The following is a 20,890-nucleotide window of genomic DNA, read 5'->3' as shown; positions in this document are numbered from 1 at the left end:
CAGCAATCTTAGAGCAGGAACAGCTACAGCAACTGACTTTCTGTTGACAGATTGGCTAGCCAGAGACAACTCAAAGGAGGTACCGAACTGTCCCCAAAATAGTGGGAATTTTTTAGATGCTCCATTTTGCCACTAACTTGAGCAGCCAAGGAATCTCTGAGCAAACACTGTTGGCTGCTGGTGAACTCATTGACTGCTGGATCTGTGATCCTTTCCCGATTTCCCAATAATAATCCTGAATGGGCACATTTTGATTTTTCTTGTGATCAGTGACTATTTCAAAAGCCAGGGATAGCTATGAAAGTGCAGCCCAAAAATAATGCTTTCAGGAGGCTAGATATCTATCTATTACTGCTAATGCTATTAAAAGCATGCCCAAGCTTGTTGAAACATCACATACCTATCTGTGCTGGTCCTGCTCTTCCTACTTTGTTAAAGTGTTTGAAATGGTGCTAGCCATATGTACAAGTGCTGCCAGTACTATGTAGACATGTTATCTTTTAAAAACGTAATCCTAATTTAGCTGTTCCTATAAAGCATCTGAACAGTAACATTTAAGAGTACTTAGTATCTGCTTGTGAGGTATTGCTGATGGTCAGGAGTGTGTCTGTTGAATACAGCACTCTTGTTTGAATACTGGAAACAGAACATGTAATATAATGGAAGAGGCAACAGTAGATGGCTGGTGTCTTTGACTCCCAGTACTTTATAATACCTATATTACCAGAGTCATTGTAAGGCTTTGTTCTTTAATACTTGTCATTCATTTTGCTATCTTCAGAAGGCAGGTGTTTTAGGAAAAAGTGCAAAAGAATTAGTTGACAGTAATGCTAAAAAGACTGGAATAAGTTTTATTATAATGTTTTTCTTTAAAGGTGCTCCATGACTAAAGGCCTCCTGAGTGCCCAAGAAAATATGACCAAATAACATAGCTTACAAAAGTCCAGTGTAAATAAGGCCCAGGAAATTTATTAATTAAAAATGGAAAGAAAGCAGAACAGAATATGAAAGTGTATTTTTGTATTTTGAGTCATTAATAGTTGGCCTACTTCCTAAGAATGCAAACAGACTGAGGAGAAAATGATTTTTTTAGACTCCTTCACTTAAAAAAATTAAAGCTGGAAAGAAGGACCTTAGGTAGTTGAAGTATCAGGTTTGAAACATGTAGGCCTCTGGAGCTATAGGTTCAAATTATAGGAAGGTCTATTTTAACCCTTCAGTTTTTTAATGTGGATAAAATGAACTTTTGTCCACTTGCTATATGTGGGTCTCCTGAATGACAGACTTAAAAAAAATCCTGATTGCTCTATGTGAACAGTTGAAATTTTTGTGGTACATTTCTTCAAAAGCAGTAGTGTTAGCTAGTGTCATGATTAAATTTTCATTTACATAATTGATTATAGGAGACAGAATTTAATCTTGCAATTTCATTTGGCTAAAGTATTCTTCACTTCCTCTTCTAAACTGTTGGTAAACACCTTTTGTGTTTCATCCCAGAGGTGGCTGAATTATTGTGGTGGTAGAAATAATTGTTTTGCATGGTGTATGTAGATAAATATACATTTAGAAAGCACTTTGCAAAATGTCTGAATAAAAAGTATAATTACAAAATAGTATTGTGTTAGAAGAGAAGGAGAAAGCACTAATGATGGATAACTTATTATTTGTATCATTGTAGCACCTAGGAGCCCCAGTCATAACTAGGACGCCATTGTGCTAGACACTGTACAGACAGAACAAAAAGACAGATCGTGCCCCAATGGCCTTACAATCTAAGTGTAAGACAAGAGCAGACATACTGGCAGGGGAATACAAGGAAATAATGAGACAGTTTTGGTCAGTGTGATAGGCTGTGGTCTCCACACACCAGTAGCCTAATTGTCAAGTTTTTAATGACCTAAACTCTTCAACAGGCAGAAATTTTCTTGTTGCTTGTAGTGAATGTCAGCAAGAGGGTACTGCTGAACCAGTGCAGAAGTGTAGACAGGACCAAACCATGTCTAGCATTACTACAAGTGTAGCCAAGAACAAATGATCTTTACCGTGATTTCATAAACTATCTTTGAGGTTTGGGCAACTTTGTATCATTTTCAGTGCTAGCTCAGGTGCACCGATTGCTGAGCTATGTTGTTGGCAACAGAACTTTCTAGAGTAGACAGGGCTCTAATGGGCAAAGCTGAAACATTTTTGAGAATGATCCCATTAGGGACTAAAGCAGGGAGGAAAAAAGAGTTCATGAGGAAGGTGATGTTGCATCTGGAGGTAGTTTGGGGCCAGAGGAGGAGGAAGGTTACAAACAGGCATTAACCGCTTTATAACTTTGCCTTCTGTTCCATGCGACAATACAGTAGAATCTAGACTTTTTTGAATACCAGTATTATCAGTGATCATTTTTATGAACCATTTTTTCCTGATTGGAGGGAAAACAATCATATTATGAAACTATATGAAGAAGTACAGTAGAACCTCAAAGATATGAACACCAGAGTTATGGACTGACTGGTCAACCGGACACCATGTGGAACGGTAAGTAAGCAATCAGACAGCAGCAGAGACAACCGCCCTTCCCCTCACCCCAAAGTAGCAAATACTGTACTGTGCCTGTATTGCATCTTAAAGGTAGGCACATCTGGGCTGCCTGTCCCCACCCCACCCCCTACTTGCCACATGGGGGGCAGTCACTTACAGGTAGGAGGTGAAGACACTGAGTTTCACAGGCACAGCTGTGGGCCCCCGAGCAGGCAGAACAGGAGCAGTGCTGGGGTCTGCAGCTTTCCTGTAAGCCACAGGCGCAGTCCCCCTCCCCCTCCGGAAAAGAAACTTCCCGAGTTCCTGCAGGAACCTGGCCTCGAGTGTTGCTGCTGGAGCTGGAGCCCAAGCTCCTGCCTGGATGTTGCGCTCTGGAGGAGCAGCTCAGTTTTAAAGGCCACAGGCTGCACTGCGTACCCACTGACACCGTGGTGCCTCACTCATCACCCTTGCAGCCAGGGGGCTAGAACCAGCTGCCTGTGCACATCCCGCTCACTGGGCAGCCACTTACAGATAGGAGGTGAAGACACTGAAGTTCGCAGGCATAGCGGTGAGCCCTCTCTCTGAGCAGTCCACCCTGAGGAGCATCCCGTAACATCTTGTTCAGAGTTATGAACATTTCAGAGTTACGAACAACCTCCATTCCTGAGGTGTCTGTAACTCTGAGATTCTATTGTAGTTGCCGTCTGTTCGCATTCTGGTGCCTTCAATGCATTGGAAATCACTTTGCAGTGTTTGTAGGACAGGAAGAAAGTGATGTGGTGCATCATAGAGCAACTTATGCATGGTGACTACTGTAATTTTGAGAAGTTCAGTTTTATGAACTCTTTCTCCTGGGGGAATTCTGCGCCACTGCGCACACACAGAATTCATGTGCCATGCGGAATTTTCCCCCTGCAGAAAATACGTTCTGCTGGAAAGGTGCTGCACTTACACCTTTCTCTAGGGGCTGCTGTGGCACCAGAACAGAGAGCAGCTGCTCCCGGGCAATCCCAGCTGTGGATAGGGAAGAGAAGAGGCTGCCTTTTTCACAGCGCCCTGCCTGTGGGGCCAGGTCAGGAGGCACGGGATATGGGGGGGATGTACAGTGTGGGGCACATGGGGCTGCTGGGAGGGGTGTCACAGACTGGGGCAGGGGCTGAATGGAAGTGGGGATGCAGGGACACATTGGGACGGGGGAAAGGGGTAGCTGCTCATGTGCTACCTCACACAAGTGACTCATAACTGTTTATTCACCAAGCAAACACAGCTTATATAAACTACTCTTGATGCCCACGGTTGTGAAAAAGTCCCTCGACTGGTGGAAAGACACTCAGAATGTTTGCTCAGGAGTCCTGTTTGCTCAACCATCTCTGACGATAGTAATAACAACAAATGCATCCCTGTTTGGATGGGGAGCACATCTAGACACACTCACTGCTCAAGACAGGTGATCTTCTGAGCCCAGAACTCTACACATCATCTTGCTGGAACTCCGGGCGTTCAGGAATGCCTGTTTTCATTTTATGCTGTTGATCAGGGGCAAATACATGAAGATCATGACAGATAACATGTCATGTATGTTTTATATAAACCATCAATGGGGAGCGAGATCACCCTTCCTCTGTGCTGAAGTGATGAGACTCTGGAATTGGTGCATATGAAATCACAGCAGTTTCCCTTCTGGGCATTCCAAACATCACCACGGATACCCTCAGCAGACACTTTTACTCAGGACCACTAATGGGAAATAGATCCCATCATGCTCCACCACATATTATGGTGGTAGGGCATCCTGCAGGTAGACCTGTTCGCCATGGCCAGAAACAAGAAGTGCTTCCAGTTCTTGAGAGGTGGACTGTGTCGCCACTCCTTGGGAGAGGTATTTCTCTTTCATTAGACGTTGGGTCTGCTGTATGCATTTTCCTCAAATTCTTCTAATATCCAAGGTGCTGATCAAGGTAAGGAAAGATAAGGCCAGGGTTATTCTGGTGGTCCTAATGTGGCCAAGACAGACATGGTTTCCTTTTCTCATCTAGTTGGCTGTTTGTCAACTGATCACCCTTCAGATGTTCCTCATCTTCTCTCTCAGGATGCCTGTCAAATTCTTCACTCCAACCTGGAAGTTCTTCGCCGCAAAGCATGGCTAATCAATGGTTCATGGGATTAGACTCAGTTTGTTCTGTGGAGGTAACCAGAGTATTGTTGCATAGTAGGAAGCAGTTTACTCATAATACTTACCTACAAAAGTGGATGAGATTCAGCTACTGATGTGACATATAAGACACTTTCCACCAGCGTCGTCTTCGCTGTCATATATTCTAGACTACATCCTGGAATTGAAAAAAGACAGGGTTGTTTCTGAATTCCATTAGGGTACTTTTGGCAGCTGTTACGATGTTCCATTCCCTGGTGGAAGGTTTTTTGGTATTCGGTCATCCAGTGAAGAGGTTTCTCGAGGGGTGGGTGTGACGTTCCTCTGGTGTTATCTGGACTGGTGATCTGCTAGGTCACTCCAATCCTCGACTTTGGGAGGCAGCCTTACCCTGCTCTGCTGTGAGAACCCCCACTCCTGGGCCGTTCGTGCACAGCCTCTGGCATGTAAGCTGCTCCCAGCTACGTGAGTGAGCGCTTTTGGCCAGCCGCTGCTTGGATTGTGCAACTGAATGATACTAGCCAATATCTCCAGTCCCAGACACAACCCTAGGAACCTCCATCTTTCAGTGTCCAGTTATGCCCGCTGGACGCTGCAAGCATATATGAGTTCGTCAATTTAACAAAGACATTGATATGTACCAGGCTTGTTATCCCAAGGGGAGTCTGACACACTTCAAACCAAACGCACTGCTTCAGGTAGAATAAACAAACAAATTAATTAACTACAAAAGATCGATTTTAAGTGATTATAAGTCAAAGCACAAGAAGTCAGATTTGGTTAAATGAAATAAAAGCAAAAGACATTCTAAGCTGATCTTAACACTTTCAATGCCCTTACAAATTTAGATGCTTCTCACCACAGGCTGGCTGGTTGCCCTTGAACCAGGCTCTCCCCTTTGATCAGTGCTTCAGTTGTTTGGTGGTTGTCTCTCTAAATGGAGGTGGAAGAGAGAGGAAGAGCATGGCAAATGTCTCTCCCTTTTATCATGTTCTTTTTTCCCTCTTGGCTTTGCCCCCCCCCCCTTTCAGAGTCAGGTGAGCATTGCTTCATCGTAGTCCCAAACTGACCAAGGGAAGGGGGGTGACTCCCTCGAGAGTCTAACAGATTTTTTGTTGCTGCCTAGGCCAGTGTCCTTTGTTCCTGTGAGAGTGGGCTGGGTTTGTCCCCTACATGCTCTGGTGAGGTGTGAATTGTCCCTCTGTTCCTGGAGAGTTTTGCCTGAGCTTGTTTTAAGCCGTGAGGACACATTTTCAGCCTCATAACCATATGCATGAAATTACAACCTATAACGTAACTATAACAATAATGCTCAGTGCATAATGAGCCTTCCGAAGACACCCAACATTACAAACTTTGCATTGGATACCACACAATCATATTATAAGGATGAACATGGGGATGCAGGGTGTTCCCCCAAGATACAGTGTCACAGTGGGGAATCATTTTGCACAAGTCAAACATCCTACTTTGATTTGGGACCTCAATTTGGTGCTTAGATGCCTTACAAGAGCCCCCATTGAACCTGTGGCAACCTGCTCCCTCCTTGACTTATTGTTGAAAGTGGCCTTCTGGTAGCCATTACTTCTGCTTGAAAAGTTGGGGAGATTAGGGCTCTGATCGCATGTCCTCCTTTCATAGTATTTTTCAGAGACAAGGTCACATTATGATGACACCCCAAATTCTTACTAAAGGTGTCCTCTGATTTTCACATTAACCTGCTTATTCATCTTCCACTTTTCTTCCCTAAACAACACCTGAATAAGGAAGATTTGATATTGCACACACTCAGTATCAGAAGGGCTTAAGCCTTTTACCTGGGCAGGAGTAAGCCAAGCCATTTAGAAAATTTCCCAGATTGTTTTATGTCTATTGCAGACAGATCTAAGGGATCTCCAGTTTCCAAGCAAAGACTTTCTAGATAGATATCTGACTTCATTATCTGTCAGTCTCATGATCTTCAACCTCCTTCCAGAGTAGTAACCCTTTCTTTACTTTGATAACCATTCCTAAAAATGTTCCCATTGCTGAAATATGTACAGCCACAACTTGGACTTCCATACATCCCTTTTCTGAACATAATGCAGTAACTCATGACTCAGCTTTTGATGCTATGCTAGGCTGTACTGTGCTGTCTTCAATTTTGGACTCTACTCTGAAGCCCTCCCCTCCTTAGAGGGTACTGCTTGGTACTGAAGTGAAGCACCCATAGGGACACTAGTTGAAGAAGAAATTACTCACCCTGTGCAGTAGCTGTGGTTCTTTGAGATGTGACCCCCCTATGGTTGCTCCACCACCTGTCCTTCATCCCCTCAGCTTTGGAGTTCTCTGCTGTGGAGCTTTGCGGTAGAGAAGGAGTTGAGGGCAGTTCGTCTGTACAGTTCTATATAGCCACGGTGCAGAGCACAAGGCTGGATAGTGTGCATGTGTGGGCCGAATAGGCACTGCTACCTAAAATCTCTGATCAAAGGTGCATGGGGTGTATACTCACCTGAAGTGGAGCACCATAGGAAGGAACTGAAGTGGAGCATCCATAGGGGGACAGATCTTGAAGAACCACTATTACTGCACAGGGTGAGTAACCTCTTCTTCTAGTCCCCTCATGTGAACACTAGACCATTCTGACTCAAAAATAAATTTTATATTTAAACAATGTGTGTGTATTTTTTACTCTTTGTCTCTCTCATTCTTAAAGCAGTATTATGTAATTTGGCAACTAGCTTACAGTCTCTGACACTGGGTTCTGAAACTGCCACAAATACTATTTAACTGTGCTCACTATGTGCAGAAGATCTTTGGTGGGTCACTGCTTTTCTGAAAAATGTTTAAAAAAATTGCCTTGAACTCATGCTCTTAGCCGTTTATAAGTGCTTTAATTTCCATCTGAAGATAATTTTACACTAATATAAAATATTTTATTCTGATTTTTAGTCTTACGAGGTGATCAAATTGTAATTTGCTAGTTTTCAAAAATTAACAAATAATTGATTATCGTATTCCCAAATTTACAATCTAATTAATCCTCGCCTACACTAGAAAATTGTACTGTTTTAACTATATGGAGTATAGTTAAAGTGGTACAGTCTTCCTGATGTGAACACAGTTATACTTTATACCAGTATAGCTATTCATGTAAAGGAAAGGGGAATAACTTTACTGGTAAGTCACCAGTATCTCAGTATAACTGTTATGCTGGGGGATTTCTGCGCCACTGCGTGCATGCAGAATTCATGTCCCCCACAGATTTCTTTGCTTTCCTGCAGAAAAATGCTTTCCTGAAGCAAAGGGAAGCTGCAAGAGCGGTCACATGCCCCTCCCCAGTAGCGTGGGCCTGGAGCACCTGTCGGAGAGGTAAATCACAGAGTGTGTGTGGGGGGAGAGGGGCTGGGTGTGCCCTGGCTGGTGACTCCTACCCTGCATCAGACTCAGCTGCTAGCCCCGGCTGGGCTGGGGACAGGGGAGGATGGGATTTCTTCTTCCCCTGCAAGGAGCAGGTGTGGGCCAGTCAGATCTATCCCCAGAAGCCTCCCCTGGCTGCAGAAAGTGTTGCATCCATGTGGCGCCCCCCTCTGCTTCCTGACCCCATCGCTCCTCTGCTGTGTGAGGAGGGGTCCCTGTATGAGGAGCTGCTCCCCCATCTGCCCGAACCCCCCTCATACAGACAACCCCTGCTGAGCCCCCTGAACTCCCACCCTGCTGAGCCTTGCCCTCCCCCCCCCACCAGACCCCCCCCTGCATCCAGACCTCCACCCCTCCACTTGGACCACCCCCTCTGAGGCCCCTGCACTCAAATCCCCATCCCCCTCCACCTGGACAACACCGATGAGCTCCCCACATCCAGACTCCCACCCCACTGAGCTCCTACCACTGGCACTCAGACCCCCACTGGGCCCCACTCTCCCAGCACCCAGACTCCCTGCTGGGTCCCCCGCATCCAGCCCCTTTCCCGCTGAGCCCCAACCACCTTTGCCTAGCCTTTCCCCCCACCGCAGAGTCCCATTTCCCATGCATGCAAATCCCCCACTGAGCCGCCACACCCAGATTGCCCCACACAGAACTCTCTCACCCCACACCTGAATCCCCTGCACAGTAGGCCCCTCCACACTTGGATCCTGCCACGCTGAACCTGCCTGCCTCACACCTGGATTGGGGGCAAGGTCTGGGTGTGTGTGAGAGACTCCGTCCCTCTCGCTTGCTATCTTGGTGTGCCTGTCACGGAGGGGTGGGGCCCCAGGGTGTTTCTGGGGCAGGCCTGGCCCTTGTGCTGTGGCAGGGATGGGTGCAGCCTCACTGCTGAGTCCATGTCCTGGGGAGAGAGGGGCTGCAGGGTGATCTCCCACCTCTGTGCAGCTAATGGCCTGTGCTCCCCACTGCCATGCTGGAGCCTCCACATGTATTTATTGACAAATAAAATATGCAGAATTTTGCAGAATTTTAAAATATTGTGTTCAGATGTTTTTTTGATGTAGTATTCCTTCCAGAGTAAACTGTGCCCATATTAGGGCTTTTATCAGTATAACTATTTTGGTTAAAAAATATTGTATCCAACTGAAACAGTTATATTGGTAAAACTTTCAGATGTAGACCAGACCTTAGACAATAGTGACAACGGAAGGGAGAAAAGTAGTATTACCTCCATTTTACATATAGATAGCGCCCTATCAAATTCATGGTTCATTTTGGTCAATTTCATGGCCATGGGATTTGAAAACTAGTCAATTTCACGTTTTCAGGTGTTTACATCTGAAATTTCATTGTGTTGTAACCATGGGGGTCCTGACTGTAAAACTGTTGTCGGGGGGGGGGGGGGGGTCACGGGATTGCCACCTTCACTTCACCGCAGAGCTTCCTGCAGCCAGAGGCGGAGATGGGTCCGATTTCCCCCGTGCTGCTGGGAGTGCTGGCCAGTGGCGGATTAACGCATGGGCCCACAGGGACCTAGAAAAATGGGTGCCCCGAGCCCCCGCAGATGCCATGGGCACGGAACCCTTGAGCCTGGGTGTTCCGAGCCCCGGCAGGAGCCGTGGGACAGGAGCCCTGAACCCCAGCAGGAGCCACGGGACCAGAAGCCCCGAGCCTGGGTGCCTTGAGCCCTGGCAGGGGCCGTGGAGGCGAGAGTCCTAGCAGAAGCCGCAGGGTGGAAGCCCCGTCAGAAGCCATGGTGCGGAAGCCCCGAGCCCAGCTCTTGGCCAGGCTGGAGAGGGACAGGACTTGCTCTTCCCCTGCACAGCTGTTCTCGGTGGGGAGATCAGATCCACCTCCAGGTACCTTCCCCAGCTGCAGGAAGCTCCGGGGCTGCTTTAGTGCAGAAGCCCTGGGTGTACCACCTTCGCTTCTGCGCTGCCTCCGAAGGTGGGTCTGATCTCCACACCAAGAGTGACCCTGCAGGGGAAGAACAAGTCCTGTCCCTCCCCAGCCCGGCTGGGGCGCTTCCAGCATCATGAAGGAGATTGGATTTCACGGGGAAGGGCGTATTTCACGGTCCATGATACATTTTTCATGGCTGTGAAGTTGGTAGGGCCAACATATAGGGAATTGAGGCTCAGAGATTGAAAGTTGCCGAGGTTACACTGGGAGTCTGTAACAGAGCCAGGATTTGAACCCAGGCTTCTGAGTCCCAGTCTAGTTCTTTTTAATTTTCTCTTTTGTGCCTTATTCCCTGACGTTAGTGCTCCTTTTGTCTTTCTCTTCTGTTCTTGACCATGTCATTTCCTACTATACCCTGTGCTTGTGACAGCCCACTTCATCTGGTGCACTTAGCACCTTCCCTTTCAAATCCTTCTTTAGAGTTCACTGTTTCTATTTAATATTCCAGTGCTGATCTCTTTTTTGGCACTGTTTGCTCCTTAATTGCTTGTGTGATTTCTGTTGTAAGGTCCCCAGGGCAAGGATCTTGTACACCTATGTGTTGGTAAAGGCTTTGTATGTTGTATAGTCTATAATAAATCCTGTCCACGTGTGATAACCTGTTTGTCTATAATCCTGGAGATGATATTGCTTGAACATTTAATTTAGTGGCTAGTTGCCAAATGACAAGGTGGTTTGTTTTTGTTCACCTTCGAAACATGAAAATAATTATTCTGTTGCTATTTTTAGGTTTAATCTGATAAAATGTGAAAAAAAAGTATTAATTGTACACTGATGGTAGCGAAATTTGTAGACGTTCGGTAGTCTGCATAGGGATCCTGCAGGCCCTAAAAGTCTTCCGTACTTGCTGGTGGTGTTCCACAAGGTTGTTGTGAAATTCTTAATGAAAATCAAGGCAAAAATTTTTCAACAACAATTTAAATACAGTTTTTACTCCTAATAAATATTAACCTTTGAACCCTAATTACACTATAAGAGGCATGCCTACTCTAATTTAAGCCCCATTTCAACCTGAATGTCGTATCTTGAAAAATTAACTTGCAGATGCATGCCCACTGGCCCATTTTGTGCTGTGCATGGGAGATGAGGATTTAGCTCTAGCTGTATATTTTTATGCAGCCTGGTTTAATGTCAATTAAGGCATTACTAGAGACTATTTACATTTACTTGCTTTTGTTGAAGTACAATTCTAAAATGTATGATTCATTCAAAAATTTTCAACATGATACATTTATCTGTTCCTTCCCTTCATAGTGCAACCAGAGGAACCCTCATGAGGCTGAGTTTTATCCTCCTTTATTTGTATGTTCAACACCCATTGACTTCCAGTAGCGTTTAGTCAGTTGGGAACTTTTACTTTGAGGACAGAGTGAAAAAGCCTTTGACAGTTTAGCCCACGGGTTCTCAGACTTTTGTATTGATGACCCCTTTCACACAGCAAGCCTCTGAGTGCAACCTCCCTTATACATTAAGAACACTTTTTTATATATTTAACACCATTATAAATGCTGGAGGCAAAGTGGGGTTTGGGGTGGAGGCTGACAGCTTGTGACCCCCCCCCATGTAATAACCTCGCGACCCCCTGAGGGGTCCCGACCCCCAGTTTGAGGACCCCTGGTATAACCAAATGCTTGTCCCTGTCTGCATTGGGATCAGAACCATGGTAGCTACAAGTATATGTTAAACACATTTGTTCTAGCAGAATTTCCCTGATTAGTATTTGTTCAAACTGTTCTCTCTACCCATGACATTAATGTAATAATGAAAACATTCCATGTCCTCAGTAATCCGATATTGTGCTAGTGTCTGGGCAGGAAAAACTGTCATTATTATTATTATAATAAATACATTTGTAGTCATGGCTGCTGATTGTATTGTGGCCAGGAAAATAGATCTGTGTGCACGTGCATGCACATGCTTTTATCACTGTGTCGAATGTTAACAGTGATTTATATAAGACTTTTTATAAACATTGTCAGCTGTTGCAAGAAATAAACATGTTTTTTCGATACCCAGTGAGCGGTGTTGTAACTGTTAGATTATTCAAAAGACACATTTTTTTTTTTTTTTGCTTTCACAGTTGAGTGGTTATAAGCTCTTTGTTAGCATGATAACTTACTCATAATTGTTATAATTTTTTCTTTTTGTGGGTTATTAAATTGTCTAATGGGATTACTTTTATTCATCTTACATATCTGCAGTCAACTTTCTAAATGGACCGCATCAACTTGAAAATCACAATTCAGTCTGAAAATGTTACCTATAAGTGTTACAAGAGACACTTTTGACTAGAGGAAGAAAATTTCCTTGGCTTTTCACTTTCTTTTGTTGTTTTTAATAGTACTCAGTTTTACTGTTCCTTGTATAGTTCAGTTAATTTATTCTCGTTTGTGTGGGTCTTTCATGAATTAACAAAGGGTGACACTTTAAAAAAAAAAAAAAAAAAGGAAAATGTCAATATTCTTGTAATAAATGGCAAGAGGATTTGGAGTAGCTGTAATACCTGAAGCTTCTAAATCATACTTTGAAATTGACTAGCTTTCAATTTGACAATCTTTTAATGTAGCCTTTAGCCAATAATGGAAAAGATCTTCATTCGCTAATTTAAAAGGAAGCAGCATGTACTCTTACAAAATTCATCAGCATGAAGATTTGTTGACCTGTATAGGAGGGGCGGGGTGGGAGAAGGTGAAAACATTGTTACGGGTAATTTATAACCCAGAAGATGTGATTTTAATGAGGAAATCATCTGTGACTATTTCACAGATGAATGAGCCAAGAAATCTCACTGAGCTCAAGGACACTCTATTCAAGAGTCCTCCCAGGAGCTCAGTTTAGACCCTGAGATGGACGCTGCATCCACTGAAAGTCAGTGAGGCTCTCTAAGGAATTTCTGTGTCACTTGATTCTTGCCAAGTGTTTCATAAGTCTCTTGTTCTTCTCTGGCCAAATCCATAATACCATGTGGTGTTCTTCCCATGATTTGAGACAAGTAGGAATATAGATCATAGATTGCTGAAAAGGCCTCTAACATTATCATCAAGCCGTCATGACCTCTGAATTACTTATTTTTGGGCAAATAGTTTGCACATGCTGAGGATATATGAATTGTTGATACAGATTCCTGCACACCATGAGGCCTTCAGTGAAGTCAGTGTTAAGTCTTGCCCGAGTGGTACTGACATACTTACATGCATCAGTAACATAAAAACATTCAGGTCAATCTGGCCTGCTTCACAAAACTTTTTCAGATTTTGTAAAGTTTTGTGAAGAAATTTGAAAGGAGAGGGATGAAGGAACATTCCCAGTTGAAGGATCAAATAAAGGACAGGAAATGTCTGAGGTTCTTTACCTCTTCATCTATTATGCTCCAGTTGGCCATGGGTTGAATTTTTCTGAAACTGAACAAGTGTCAGATGCATCAGAAATTAGCTGGGATTGCATAAAGCAGTAATACAAAACTACTCAAGATAGTTAAGTCCCAGGCAGACTGCTAAGAGCTACAAAAGGATCTCTCAAAACTGGGTGACTGAGCAACAAAATGGCAGATGAAATTCAGTGTTGATAAATGCAAAGTAATGCACATTGGAAAGCATAATCCCAACTATACATATAAAATGATGGGGTCTAAATTACCTGTTACCACTCAAGAAAGAGATCTTGGCGTCATTGTGGATAGTTCTCTGAAAACATCCACTCAATGTGCAGCGGCAGTCAAAAAAGCAAACAGAATGTTGGGAATCGTTAAGAAAGGGATAGATAATAAGACAGAAAATATCATATTGCCTCTATATAAATCCATGGTATGCCCACATCTTGAATACTGTGTGCAGATGTGGTCGCCCCATCTCAAAAAAGATATATTGGACTTGGAAAAGGTTCAGAAAAGGGCAACAAAAATGACCAGGGGTATGGAATAGCTGCCGTATGAGGAGAGATTAATAAGACTGGGACTTTTCAGCTTGGAAAAGAGATGCCTATGATAGAGGTTAATAAAATCATGACTGGTGTGAAGAAAGGAAATAAGGAAGTGTTATTTACTCCTCATAACACAAGAACTAGGGGTCACCAAATGAAATTATTAGGCAGCAGGTTTAAAACAAACAAAAGGACGTATTTTTTTCACACAACGCACAGTCAACCTGTGAAACTCCTTGCCAGAGGATGTTGTGAAGGCCAAGACTATAACAGGGTACAAAAAAGAACTAGATAAATTCATGGAGGATAGGTCCATCAATGGTTATTAGCCAAGATGGGCAGGGATGGTGTCCCTAACCTCTGTGTGCCAGAATCTGGGAATGGGCGACAGGGGATGGATCATTTGATGATTACCTGTTCCGTTCATTCCCTCTGGGGCAAGTGGCATTGGCCACTGTGACAGGATACTGGGCTAGATGGCCCAGTATGGCCGTCCTTATATTCTTAATGCTTGTGATACGCATAGCTAAGTAATTAAGGCTAATTTTACCTTTAAAAATCAGCTGTTTCCAGTGCATGCAAATGCAGTTTTCTTCCCCCAGTGTTTAACACTGTTGTCCTGTTGGTATAGATAGAGCAACCCACGTTCAGCAACTGTTGTAAGAAAGCGTGGTTAGCCAGTGTTTAGAACTGTGGTAGGACCATACTTTCTTAAATGGATGCTGAACTCAGTTGACCCTGTTTGTGATTGGGAGATGCATTTTCATCCTTGTTCGTAGGAAGAGCCATGTTTGACACCTGAAGTTAAAATGTCTGTTTCCTTTTTTTATATTTATAATTTTTTTATTGAATTTTCCAAAAATAACAGATATACCAAAATATCAGATTCATTGTAATACACAAAGTAAATAAACAAGGTTAGGTTAAAGGGAGAGGAGAGGAAGTGACATATATATGTTTAGCGTCTACGTTAATCATAGACCTCTAGAAAGTCAGCCCAGATTGCTTTGAATTTTTCAGGCATTCCTCTTGTGTGGAATGCCAGTTGTTAGCTGTGAGGTCAGCTGTGTCACTGAGCCAGGCATCAATGTTTGGTGGGGATTGAGTTTTCCATTTTTGCAGGGTTAACTTTTTAGTGCCCAAAGCTGCTCATTGGAACCATGCTGCCTTGTGAAGAGGTTAAAATGTCTGTTTCTTAATGTTGACAGGGCTTAACATGTTTGTGTGTCCGGGCTGGTAAAACCCATTGCTTATGATCATAACTTATGATTTGTAAGAAACCTTCAGGAGACACAGTCATCTGTGTGCGTTTGCACTTGAGGAAAGAAGTGAACTTTGCATTGCTGTAGTAAGTGTCTAAGTTTTCGATTGAATTGATGGTTCATTTTTTGGATAGCTACTAATTATAGTGCTGCTGTGGTTAATGAGCAGCCACTTCTATTCAAAGCCCATTCAGCACAAATGATTTTTAATAAATGTTTAATACATTTCATTATGGCTTTTTTATGAGTTACATGGCCATAGATTAAAAAAAAATCTGTGTTTTATTTCTTGCTTCACCTTTTTTTAAGAGTAATTTTCTCTTGGATAACTAAAATATCAATTTATTCATTTGAAATCTTTGTACTTATGTTAACTCATAGTGCTCCGTAAGACATATGACTTGCTAAGGTTTGAGAAACAACTGGTTGCAAAATAGATTATAGCAGGGCTGGCTTTACCATGAAGCGAACTGAGGCGGCCGCCTCAGGTGCCAGACTGTGGGGGGGAGGGGGGGCGCCACTAGGACCCAGAGTGTAGAAAATTGTGTCTGCTGCTGGTGCATATGTATTCTCTCTGCTCTATATGCACAGAGATGGTGGAGTGCTGTTGTCAAGGTTCCCTCCCCATTCTGAACTTTAGGGTACAGATGTGGGGACCTGCATGAAAGATCCCCTAAGCTTATTTACCAGCTTAGGTTAACAGTAAATGCCACCACCAAGCGTGTTCCAAATCTTAGGGGAGAGCCACTTGGAACTCTGCCTTTCCCCAAAGATTTCCCAAGTCCCTAGATCCCCCTTTCCTGGGCAGATTTGAGACTAATTCCTTCCACCCCTTTTCCTGGGTAAGTTTGAGAGTATACTCTCACCAATTAGTCCTGGTGAACACAGATCCAAAACCCTTGGATCTTAAAATAATGAAAAATCAATCAGGTTCTTAAAAGAAGAATTTTAATGAAAGAAAAAGGTGAAAGGAATACCTCTGTGAGATTAGAATGCAAGATAATCTCACAGACAAACAGATTCAAAACACAGAGGGTTTCCCTCTGGGCAAAACTTTAAAGTTACACAAAGAACCCAATTTTATCCTTCCTCTATTTTGCAAAAGAAATCACAAATAGAAAATAAAAGTAATATAATACATTCCTTCTCTAAATACTCACTACCCTATAGGAGTGGGATGGCTCCTTCTTTCTCTGTGTCCGGCAAAAGCGCACACCCAGCACAGACAAAAGACTCCCTATCAAAGTGTATTGATTGAGCTAATCTATCTTGCAAAAATCTGCTTGCGCAGAGCAAATACACCTCTACCCCGATACAACGCGACCCGATATAACACGAATTCGGCTATAACGCGGTAAAGCAGTGCTCCGGGGGGGGAGCGGGACTGCGCACTCCAGCGGATCAAAGCAAGTTCGATATAATGCGATTTCACCTATAACGAGGTAAGTTTTTTTTGGCTCCTGAGGACAGCGTTATATCGGGGTAGAGGTGTAGTTCTATTTTGAAGGGTGAGTAAAATTCTCTTAGTGTTGAATTACTCTTGTTCCCCATAATAGAGGGTGAATGAATAGATTTTAGGTCCTGGAGTAGTACATTTTTATGACAACTTTGCAAGACTAGAGATATTTTTAAAAAGATTAAGTCTGTGAGCATTTTTGAAAGAAAAGTGGCAGCAATATTTTTCTACAAAGTGTTGGTGTTCTGATATAATGGACTGTAGTGCCATGTTTAATTTTTCAGGTTTGAGGGTCAAAAATATAATACTGTGAAATCTATAATTAAGATTGCAAAATAGTTTCCATTAATAACCCCTTGTTTTCACTTGATGCCTCTAACTTTTTTAAAACTTCAAACTTAGTATGCTAGTAGTTCTTAAGGAGCAATGCATGGTTAGCAAAGTTTTTTTTAATGAATAATCAAAGTTAATTGTTTAAATGTTTTCTCATTAAATAATAATTTTGAAAATATTATACAGTACATAAAGCTGCTGGACACTTAGACCTTCTCCCCCTATATTTCAGGTGTGTGAGAAGAGACCTAACACACTAGATGTAGAAGTTGTGTTATCACCACCTAATGCATGACTGGAATTCACTCAGAGACTATGTTGATGAGGGCTGTATAAGAAGCTACATAGAACAGAATTTTCAGAAGCTGGATATAAAGAATACTTTCTCATACTAAGACAGTATTTCATAGCAGAGCCCTATAGAAGAGAATTATTTAGGTTGAGTCTACAAATATGCAGAGATAGTTTCTAGCCTCTTCAAGTTAGATCTGCTTGATCAGAAAACAATGTTAATTATTTTCTTTGGAAACAAACCATTCAACACCCAATTTAAATATCCATTTATTTGCAATGCCGAAATTAAAGTACATTTACCAAAATATATATATAGGAAGGATATCCAGATCAGATATGTTTACAGTTACATATTAAGGATTTATTTAATCACTGTTGGCAAAATCCACTCGTTGCCAAAATTAAGGATTAGTATCTATGCACAGAGAAAAAGATAGCATTTATTACTTAATCTGACAGAGTTCCAAGATATCTAGGAGGTTTTCCTGGAAACTGATGAAGAAAACACAGACCTCAGGAGAAAGAGGGAGAAGCCTGGGATTCTGCTGCCCTCACAATTTAAATTTTCCTGCTCTGTGGAGCTTTGTGCACTGCAAAGGATTTAAGATTTAAATGATAACAAGGTCAGCAAATGTCAACCACCCCTTTCTCTACCCGAATTATGTTAACGAACTATCTGATCGCTAAGAAGCTCAGCTCTAACAGGCTCTGCAGCTCTTCTCAATGCTGCCCACAATACACTGGACACTCTTCTCCCTCCAGCAAGCAAGACTCCGTATCTATGTTGTCTCTTCAGCTCTCCTATCTAATACATATATTGCCCTCATCACCTTAATATCTAAGCAGCTCAGAATTATTAATGGATTTTATCCTCCCAACACTCCTGTGAGATAGGGAAGTTCTCTCTCCATTTTAGAGATGGGGAACAGAGGCACAGGGTAGTTCAAGCAAATCGCCGAGGGTGACATGGCAGGTCTGAGTTGGGAATTGAATACAAGTCTGCTGAGTACCAGCCCACTGCCCTATCAACTAGGCCACCACTCAGCCTCTTGTGCACCCCATCTCCATTCTACCCACAGCTACAAGCTCCTAATTCTTGATCGTCCTGAGTCCAACACAGTGTACAGAAGAAAAGAAGTACTGATCTTTCAGCATTTCCTCCACTACTCCTGCTGTGTGTAGGAGAGAGAGGCAATAATTTCTTCCTGAACATTACAGCTGAACACTGGAAATACTTGTGTGTGCAAGCAATGGGAAGCACCTGTACATGCATGCTTATCAGAAAGGTGGAGCACCTGTACACCTCAGGATGGTAGATGTGAAAAGATCAGGGTAAGGTCAGACATGGGGGCTGTACGAGTGGTCTAAAGGATAGAAAGGAGAAAAGACGATTACTAACCTTTTGTAACTGTTGTTCTTTGAGATGTGTGGCTCATGTCCATTCCATTGTAGGTGTGTGTGCTCGCCACATGCACTGGTGCTGGAAGTTTTTTCCTCAGTGGTATCCGTAGGGGACTGGCTCTAGTGCTTTCCGGAGTGGTGCACGTATGCATGGTATAAGGGGTGCCACTGGCTCCCCCCTCCCTCAGTCCTCTTTTTCTTTACAATGTAAAAAAGTTAGTTAAATTAAAGTGTGCATCTTTTTTTCCCCATCCAGATTGCAGCAGTTCTCAGGAAACGAAAGCTTGACTATTATCTGCACAAACTGCTACCTGAGATTTTGCAGTCAACTTCCTTTCTGACTGCGAATGGGAGCTTGTATATTGCTTTTTTTTGCATTTTAAGGTTGGTATACACTATGCTAAATATTTGAGAATGACTTGCTATATAGTATCTTCAGTTTTTCCTTTTTATTTGTAGAATTTATTCCGATATGCTTCTTTGAAAAGCAGCCACACCTTTATTGGAATAAGAAAATGACCAAATGAAGGGTTCTCCCATCTTGTTTTCTGTCTTTACTAATTCAGTGCATATTTTTCCCACTGTTTTTGTCAGTATACCATTTTGTGAATTAATTTTTTCCATCCTTTTGTACTTCATCAATATCTATACATGTACTAAGTGTAATACCTGGCACAGCATGCCTGATTTAAATTGTAGTCCTTTGGAGGAAATGGTATAGCTGATTGATATTGACCTTTAATTTCTAGCTTCCTGAAGCAGACGTAAATATCATTATAATAAATGAATTTTTTTGGTAACTTTCTCTTTATTACCATAACTCTGGTCATAAAGGAAGGGGAGCTCCAATACAGCTGCTAATGCTTTCTCTTTGGCTAGCTGGGTGAATGTGATTGTTCTGTCTTTCAGCCATTGTTCTTCCTTCTTGAACTGTGACAATGGGCTTTTCTGCTCAAGGAAATTGACTGGAATAGGTATGCTTTAATAGCTCCCCATGTGGAGACTCTGGCCTGGTCTAAACGGGGGGGAGGGGTGGGATTGATCTAAATTATGCAACTTCAGCTATATGAATAACGTAGCTGAAGTCGACATACTTAGATCTACTCACTGCGGTGTCTTCACTGCGGTTAGTCAACTGCCGATGCTCTGCCATCAACTCCGCATGCACCTCTTGCTCCGGTGGAGTACTGGAGTCAACGGGAGAGCGCTCGGCGGTCGATTTATCACATCTAGACTAGATGTGATAAATTGACCCCGCTGGATCGATCGCTGCCCACCAATCCGGCGGGTAGTATAGACAAGCCCTCTGTTCTGAAATAAGTGTCTTTATTCCGGAATAGCTACTCTGCTCATGAAATGGAGTAATTCTGGAATAAAATCACTTTTTATTCTGAAAGTGTCCACATGGGGGAGATACTCCAAAATACCTATATTATACCAAAGTTATGCTGGTCAGTTTCCTCCATATAGACAAACCCTAACTCATCTGTGTAGCACTAAACTAGAATGAACCTGACTTTAAAACTTTTTGCCACTTCATGACGAGGGATGTTGTCAGCCTTTTTATCAGTTTTTTCAGAAACCCTCCAGATTATTGTGTGCTCACATCCCCAGAGAAGGCTCTTGGGTACATTATCAGATAGAGAATCTGCAGAAAATCCGGTCTCCTGGCAAAGACAACTGGTTAGCTTCAGCTGCCAGATGAAAGAAGGAAGTGTGTAACAGTAGTGTAACATCTTCCTGACAGTCCAAAAGAGAAGAGGGCTTCAGTTAATCTGGGATTTCTAGAAGCTAAAATTGGCATTTGGTCAGGAAAAAATTCAAATTGGTCATTCTTGGAACCATCACATCCAGAGAACATAGCTGGTTGCCTTCCTGGACCTTGCTAACATTTGCATGCACATAGGGGTACTTCTCTAGCACTGGAAGTATCTGAGTTTTTGTAGAAGAACAGCATTACTAAATCTGAATTTTGCTTTTTGGGCCAGCGTGTCTGCCTCTTGTTTCACAAAATGCTTGGCAGTTGTCACAGCCAACCTGATGCACTCTATGGGAGGCAGAGGCAAGTTGTGAAGACTTCTCACGGCCATTTCAGACATATATTAAAAAACCCACTGTAATCTTTGCTCAATACATTTACAAAGCACAACTGTTTAGATTCTGCATTTAGGGAGCTTCAGCCTCTCAGTTCTTCAG

The 20,890-nt window shown here is 42.8% G+C and overlaps 1 protein-coding gene across 2 annotated transcripts in view; it reads left to right on the top strand.

The window, feature by feature from the left end:
- The window catches only part of TMEM135 (transmembrane protein 135), a 375,621-nt gene that overhangs the window by 6,765 nt on the left and 347,966 nt on the right, over window positions 1-20,890 (top strand). For both annotated transcript variants that reach the window (XM_065417246.1, XM_065417238.1), the window contains exon 2: window positions 18,951-19,078. In XM_065417246.1, coding sequence (XP_065273318.1) covers window positions 18,951-19,078 — 128 coding nt within the window. The remainder of the gene's footprint in view (window positions 1-18,950; window positions 19,079-20,890) is intronic.

This window comes from Emys orbicularis, chromosome 1 (genome assembly GCF_028017835.1).
Source record: "Emys orbicularis isolate rEmyOrb1 chromosome 1, rEmyOrb1.hap1, whole genome shotgun sequence".
Taxonomy (NCBI): Eukaryota; Metazoa; Chordata; order Testudines; family Emydidae; genus Emys; species Emys orbicularis.
Note: the sequence above shows the minus strand (reverse complement) of the source record. Positions and strands in the feature narration are given on the sequence as shown.